The sequence below is a fragment of the Erinaceus europaeus genome, chromosome 2 (assembly GCF_950295315.1).
Source record: "Erinaceus europaeus chromosome 2, mEriEur2.1, whole genome shotgun sequence".
In the NCBI taxonomy this organism is placed as follows: Eukaryota; Metazoa; Chordata; class Mammalia; order Eulipotyphla; family Erinaceidae; genus Erinaceus; species Erinaceus europaeus.
The window spans coordinates 6493657-6501474 of NC_080163.1; the positions used below are offsets into that span (position 1 = coordinate 6493657).

A 7818-nucleotide genomic window follows, 5' to 3' on the forward strand; every position below is an offset into this window, starting at 1 on the left:
TAAGCGCACATAGTGCGAAGCATAAAGACCAGCTCCCGAATCAAGTTTCGAGCCCCCAGTTCCCCCCTGGCAGGGGGGGTCACTTCACAAGCAGTGAAGCAGGTCTGCAGGTGTCTGTCTTTCTCTCCCCCTCTCTGTCTTCCCCTCCTCTCTCCATTTCTCTCTGTCCTATCCAACAACAACAACAATAATGGCAACAATAACAACAACAACAAGGGCAACAAAATGGGAAAATTGGTTTACAGGAGCAATGGATTCATAGTGCAGGCTCGGAGCCTCACAATAACCCTGGAGGCAAAAAAAGAAAATTAAAAAGAGTATATTGAAAAAAAGGGGTGCAATTACAGAAGCCAGACCTCCCACCTTCAGCACCCCTTAAAGATCTTTGGTTCACACCTCCAGAGAGATAAAGAAAAAACAACCTTGGGGGTCAGATGGTGGCACAGCGGACTAAGTACACATGGCGCAAAGTGCAAAGACCGGCCTAAGAATCCCAGTTCAAGGCCTCGCTCCCCATCTGCAGGGGAGTCGTTTCACAGGCGGTGAAGCAGGTCTGCAGGTGTCTATCTTTCTCTCCCCCTCTCTGTCTTCCCCTCCTCTCTCCATTTCTCTCTGTCCTATCCAACAATGACAACATCAATAACAACAATAATAACTACAATAAAACAAGGACAACAAAATGGAAAATAAATAAATATAAAAAAAGAAAGAAAGAAAAAGCGACCTTCCAGTGGAGGGGTCGGGATATGGCACATTGGTGGTGGAAATTTTGTGAATTGTACCCCTCTGAGACCACAATTGTGTTGACCATTATTTAATCACCAATAATTAAAAAAAAGAAGAACTTGAAAAATAAGAAAACACAAAACAGAACTTGGACTGGGTTTGGTGTGTTGCACAAAGTGCAGGACTCGGGCTGGCGGGAGGGTTCAGGTCCTGGAACATGGTGTCAGAGGGTCTACAGGAAGCGGAATTGTTATGTGGAAAACTGAGAAGTGTTACACATGTACAAACTACTGCATTTTCTTTTTGTTATTGTTCTTTATTGCTGACTGTAAGCCATTAATCTCCCCAGTAAAACACACACACACACACACACACACACACACACACACATATATATAAACAGTGGTGGGGAGATGTGGAGACAGCATAGTGATTTATACAAAAACTTGCAGGCCTGAGGCACCAAAGGTCCCAGGTTCAGTTCCCAGTACCACCATAAGCCAGAGCTGAGCAGGGCTCTGCTAGAGAAAAAAGAAAAAGAAAAAAAGACAAACGTGGGGTCAGGAAATAGCTCAGTGGCTAGAGTGCATGTCTCGTCATCCGTCAGGCCCTTGGGTGACCCTGCCAAGAGGGAGCTGCTGTATGCATGTTGTCTTTATGTCTCTGTCTGCCTGTCCCAGCCGCTGAGAATATGGGATAGAGACCCCTGAGCCCACAGGCCGCTGGCTCTCAGTGCTAGTGCTCAGAATCCTGGGAATCAGCAAAGAAAGAACCAAGAGACACCACTGAGCCTGCGGACTCTCACCTGTGGCGGCTGTGAGATTCTCCCTGGAGCTGCTGACTCCATTCTTCTCCACCCACACAGACAAGTGATACAAAGTCCCGGGTTCAAGCCCATCCAGGGTGAAACGGGTCTGTGGTGTGCTTCCGTTCTCTGGGTTCCTGCCCGGTGCCGTCCACTGCACCCAGTAGATGACGTTCCCCTGGTCCTCGAGGGCCGCCCAGCTCAGGGTGATGGAGCTGGGGGTCTGGGTGACCACCTTGATTCTCCTCACAGGATTCGGGGCTGTGGGAAGAGGAGAGGAGATGTCAGCAGGGCACAGGGCATCCTGTTCCCCCACCCCCCAGCTCATGCCCGGAGACCCCTCCTCTCAGTTTGGAAGAAGGACCCGGGGTCAGAGGCCAGAGGTCAGGAGACAGTCAGTGGCACTTTCAGTCTCAGAGTTCCCTCTTGCCCTCACCCACTGGTCCTCCTAGATGTCTGGGTCCACCTCAGCCTCTCGCTCCCCTGAGCCTATGCCCACAGGCTCTGGCTGCAGGGGAGGCAGGGAGGGGGAGGGGGCTCTGACTGGCTGGGGGGTGGGATCTAGGCCCCAGTGTCTCCCTCAGGTCTGGGTGGCTGGGCTCCCCATCTGGGAGGTCCAGTGGGCAAGGAGGATCTCCACACAGAGCGCCTGGGCCTTCACCACAGCTCTGTGATAAACCTCCCAGAGGTGGCGTAAACTGGTCCCTTTCTCTGGGGGCCGGGAGCCAGCTAACAGGGTGAGGTGCAGACTCTATAACCTTGAGGACCTGGGTTCAAGCCCCTGGCGACACACAGGCTCTGCTCTCCCAGTAGCTCTGGCCTGAGAGCCCAGGACTGGTCCCCCCAGGGCAGGGAGGGGCCATGGGGCATCTCCCTGTGGGCTCTGTCAACTGGTCATGTGTGCCCACCCTCCCCGTAGCAGGAGCCGCAGAGGACACTCACCTGTGGAAAAGGTGCCATTCACCCTGACTCCAGAGACCCCGTTCTTCTCTGGCCACACGAAGAACACATAGGAGGAGGCCGCGGCTAGTCCCCCCACCAGACAGCTGGGGTCTGCTGTGCTTGTGTTCTCGCTGCTGCCACCCGCTCCCGTCCACTGGACCCAGTAGGTGTAGCCCTGGGGGTCTGTGTCCTCGGGGGGCTCCCAGCTCAGGGTGATGGAGCTGTTGGTCTGGCCGTCTGCCCTCAGGTTCCTGATGGGGTTGGGTGCTGAGAATTGGGAAGGAGGACCCGGGGTCACAAGGGAGAGATGCTGGGGCAGTCAGGGGCCATGTTCCCATACTGCCTCAGCCCCTGGCTCCTGGAGACACTAAGGAGTAGCCCCTTGTTCCTGCAGTCTGCACTGAGATCCTGGACCCTGACTGTTCCCAGCTCAGAGTCCAGAGCCCCAGGTGTGACCTTTCTGTCCTGACTCATGAGTCCCCAGGATGTGGGAGGCTGTCCCACTCTGAACTCAGTCTGTCTCAAGGGGCCTGAATGCAAAGCCTTCCTTGTGCCCCCACTTCTCAGCTCAAGGCCCTGAGAACCCGCTTCTCACTCCAGTCCTGTGCCTGCTCTCATGGTGCACACCCCCACCCCCGTGTGCATGGACACACACATACACACGCACACTCCTGAGAGTTGATGTGACAGGTGTGGGCGTGACCTCCTCTGGGATCACTCACATTCTGCCCTGGCTGCTGTCCAGCTGCACAGGCCCTGGGGAGAAGCAGAGGGGACAGTCACACTGGGCACAACCAGGTCCCATGGCTCTTCCTGTGCTGGGTCCCTACCCAGTGAGTCAAGCCTCCTCCCTGCAGTGCTCTGACAGGTGTCACTCCTTCCGTGTGTGTGTGTGTGTGTGTGTGTGTGTATGTGTGAGTGAGTGTGTGTGTGTGAGAGTGTACATGAGTGTGTGTGTGTGTGTGTGTGTGAGTGTGTGTGTGTGTGAGTGTGTGTGAGTGTGTGTGTGAGTGTGTGTGTGTGAGTGAGTGTGTGAGTGTGTGTGTGTGTGTGAGTGTGTGTGTGTGAGTGTGTGTGTGTGTGTTAGTGTGTGTGTGAGTGTGTGTGTGTGAGTGTGTGTGTGAGTGTGTGTGTGTGTGTGTGTGTGTGTGAGTGTGTGTGTGTGAGTGTGTGTGTGTGTGAGTGTGTGTGTGAGTGTGTGTGTGAGTGTGAGTGTGTGTGTGTGTGTGTGTGTGTGTGTGAGTGTGAGTGTGTGTGTGTGTGTGTGTGTGTGTGTGTGTGTGGCTGGGGTGGGGCTCAGGACCCAGGTGCTGGAGTTGGCTCCCCTGATAAGGTCCAGATAAATGCAGTGGTTTCACTTTCAGAAAACTACGGCCTTGGGAGAAAAGGACCCAGGACACCCACCGCTGGAATCTGAGGGAAGAAGCTCAGGGCTGAGCTTTGTCCTGGGGGGGGGACAGGCTGGAGGACCCCTGTGTGTGAGGGAAAAGGGTCTGCAGGACCACTGACCTGAGCAGGAAGATCTAGGGGACCCCTATGTCTGAGGGGAGGGGCTAGGAGACCCCTGGACTTGAGGGAAGGGGCTGGGGGACCCTTGTGTCTGAGGAGAGGGGCTGGGGACCCCTGCCTTAAAGTGGAGAGCTGACCCTGCACCCAGTGACCATCCCCGAGCCCTGCCGCCCTCCAGGAAGCACCCCACTCGGACTTCAGCTCCCTTCTCCAGTCACCAGCCCCTACCCCATCAGGTCTCCCTTCTCGGGCCCCACTCGCCCATCCTGGACCTGCACAGGGCCCCTCCCCTGAGCCCCAGGTGTGGGGATCACTCACCAGCAGCAGCAGGCACCCCCAGCCCCCGAGGCCCCCGCTGGCACCCGGCATGTCTGCAGACACAGCCTAGGGACCCAGCCTTCCCCAGCACCTCCGTCCCTCAGTCCCTCCCTGGACTTTACCTCCAGGAGCTTCCTCTTTCCAGGCCCATCACAGAGGCCAGAGGCCAGAGGCCAGGCAGGAGGAGGAGGAAGTGCTGGCTCCTGGGAGGGCCCCGCCCCACCCTGCCCTGTTCCTGGCTCCCCATCTCAGCCCAGGGGCCCCCCACCCCCTCACCTGCCTCTGCCCCCACCTGTGGGTGTCAGGCCTCACTCTCTGCTGGGAGCGCAGCAGCAGAGGGGCTGGGGGAGCTCTGCTCCATGTCGGGACCCTCAGACCCGATCCCCACGCAGGCTGCTGTGGCCTCAGAGCCCAGCCCCTTCCTGCCTGCTCCCACCTGCAGCTCTCACAGGAGCAGCCCAGAGTGCAGAGTCCCAGGTTCAAGACCTCCACCAAACCATGTGTGGGTGGCCTGGCTTCCCTGGGGTGGCCTCTATCTTGGGGACCCCCATGGACCCTCTGCTCCCCATCTATTCAGAGGTGACAGCGGGGTGGGCCAGGGGTGGGGGCAGGGGGAAGGACACAGAGACTGAGCGGAGCTGTCGCTGTGAGCTCCCACCAGACCCGGGATCAAGGGGCTGATGGCTGAGCTCACAGGCTTGGAGAACTTCCTTCTGACAGTCCTCACACCTGCTGCACCCCAGCTCGCCTCTGTACCCCACCATAGTGGAGGTACTTGTCTCAGTTGCCCAGTACTCTTTCCTCTGGTGGGGGCCTCTTGGTGTATCTCCCACCTGTCGCCTCCTCCTTGCCCAGGACCAGAGTAAGGTCTGGGGGCGGGGATGGGAGCTGGGGGCTGGGGGCTGGGGCTGGGGCTAGGGCTGGGAGTTTGTAGCTTGGGGTTGGCGTTGGGAGCTGGAAACTGGGGCTGGGGGCTGGAGCTGGGGCTAGGGGCTGGGCCTGAGAGATGGAAGCAGGGTCTTGTGGCTGGAGGCTGGGGGCTGGGTTGCTGAAGCCGTGAGCCTGGGCTATGGGCTGGGTTGGGGGTTTGGTGCTGGGAGCTGGGAGCTGGGGGCTGGGGGTTTGGGATGGGGTGGGTCTGGGGGGCTGAGGATTGGGGCCTGGGGTTGGGGGCTGGGTGTTGGGGGTGGGGACTGTGGCTGAGTGCTGGAGCAGTGGGAGGGCCTGTGGTTCTTCCCTCAAGGTGACTGTGGGGGGACATCCCTGGCTGTTAGGGGCCCTTACACCCCATCAGCATGGACCAGACCCTCTGAGACCAGAGGAGGGCTGCACGCATCAGGGTCCCATCTACTTCCAAGGAAAGAAATCTCAGGAGTTGGGTGGTAGCTCAGTAGGTTAAGCGGATGGTGAGTGAAGCACAAGGAACCTGGTTCGAGCCCCCGGCTCCCCACCTGCAGGGGAGTCACTTCTCAGGCGGTGAAGCAGGTCTGCAGGTGTCTGTCTTTCTCTCCCCCTCTCTGTCTTCCCCTCCTCTCTCCATTTCTCTCTGTCTTATCCAACAAGGACATTAATAACAACAACAATAATAGGTACAACAACAATTTAAAAAACAAGGGCAACAAAAGGGAAAATAAATTAATTAATTAATTAGTTAATTTAAAAATCTCACAGACGAGGTGCTGAGAGACAGCTCACTGGGTAGGGCGCATGCCTGACCACGTGTGAAGATCGGGTTCAAGCCAGCACCTCATGAGAGCAGTGTGGGACAGGGGAGGCTCAGGTGCTGTGAAGTGTCTGTCTGTCTGTCTGCCTAGCTGTCCGTCTATCTTCTCCCTTCTCTCTCTTTCTCTCTCTACTTCTCTCTATCTTTTCTCACCTCTCTATCTTTCCCCCTCTTCTCTTTGTCTCTCTTTTTTTTTATTGGAGAATTAATGTTTTACATTCAACAGTAAGTACAATAGTTTGTACATGCATAACATCCCCCAGTTTCCCATAGAACAATACAACCCCCACTAGGTCCTCTGAATCCTTCCTGGACCTGTATTCTCCCCACCCACCCACCCCAGAGTCTTTTACTTTGGTGCAATACGCCAATTCCAGTTCAGGTTCTATTTGTGTTTTCTTTTCTGATCTTGTTTTTCAGCTTCGGCCTGAGAGTGAGATCATCCCGTATTCATCCTTCTGTTTCTGACTTATTTCACTCAACATGATTTTTTCAAGGTCCATCCAATTGTCTCTTCTTTTGTGTGTGTCTCTCTCTCTTTAAATTTATTTATTTATTTACTGGATAGACAGCCAGAAATCGAGAGGGGAGGGGGAGATAGGTAGGGAGAGAGACAGAGAGACACCTGCAGCCTTCATGAAGCTTCCCCCCCACACGCAGGTAGGGACCAGGGGTCTTGAACCTGAGTGTTTGAGCACTGTAGCAAGTGCACTCAACCAAAGGTCAAAGCCAAAGGTTCTGCCCACACCTGTAACCACTCCTGTTTCTGGGTGGCACCTCCTCTCTGTCAACAGACCCTGCACTCCCCACCTGTCACTGGCTGAGCAGAGAGAGAGAGAGAGAAGAGAAAGAGGAGAGAGGGAAAGAAAGAGGAGAGAGAGAAAGGGAGAGAGAAAGAGGTAGAGAGTGAGAGAGAGAGAAGGAAAGAGAGAGAGAAGGGGAGGCAGAGAGAAACAGAAAGAAAGAGGGAGAGAGGATGTTGGACAGCAGCTCAGCGGGTTAAGCGCACATCGCACGAAGCGCAAGGACCGGCATAAGGATCCCGGTTCGAGCCCCCGGCTCCCCACCTGCAGGGGAGTCGCTTCCCAGGCGGTGAAGCAGGTCTGCAGGTGTCTGTCTTTCCCTCCCCCCTCTCTGTCTGCCCCTCCTCTCTCCATTTCTCTCCTATCCAACAACGACAACATCAGTAACAACAACAATAATAATTACAACAACAATTAAAAAAAAGCAAGGTGTGGTCCGGGAGGTGGCTCAGTGGCTGGGCACTGGACTCTCAGGCATGAGGTCCTGGGTTTGATCCCCGGCAGCACATGTACCAGAGTAGTGGCTGGCTCTTTCCCTCCTCCTAACTTCCTCATAAACAACAAATAAATTATTTTAAAAAAAATGCAAGGGTGGGAGTCAGGTGGTAGCGCAGCGGGTTAAGTGCACATGGCTCAAAGCGCAAGGACCGGCACAACGATCCCGGTTTGAGCCCCCAGCTCCCCACCAGTAGGGGTAGGGGGGTCACTTCACAAATGGTGAAACAGGTCTTCAGGTGTCTGTCTTTCTCTCCTCCTCTCTATCTTTCCCTCCTTTCTTGATTTCTCTCTGTCCTATCCAACAACGACAGCAATAACAACAATAATAATAACAATGATAAACAACAAGGGCAACAAAAGGGGGAAAAAATAGCCTTCAGGAGCAGTGGACCTGTGGTACAGGCAATGAGCCCCAGTGATAACCCTGAAGGCAAAAAAAAAAAAAAAAAACTTTAAAAAGATTTAAAAAGGGAGTCGGGCTGTAGCGCAGCAGG

General features: G+C 55.1%; 1 protein-coding gene across 1 annotated transcript in view; it reads right to left on the minus strand.

Moving 5' to 3' along the window:
* Nucleotides 1-4351, minus strand: part of PTPRH (protein tyrosine phosphatase receptor type H) — a 35605-nt gene extending 31254 nt beyond the window's left edge. The window contains exons 1-4 of the mRNA XM_060186530.1: nucleotides 4301-4351; nucleotides 3196-3229; nucleotides 2474-2740; nucleotides 1532-1792 (exon numbers count right to left, since the gene is read on the minus strand). Coding sequence (XP_060042513.1) covers nucleotides 1532-1792; nucleotides 2474-2740; nucleotides 3196-3229; nucleotides 4301-4351 — 613 coding nt within the window. The remainder of the gene's footprint in view (nucleotides 1-1531; nucleotides 1793-2473; nucleotides 2741-3195; nucleotides 3230-4300) is intronic.
* Between the last annotated feature and the right edge of the window lie 3467 nt (nucleotides 4352-7818).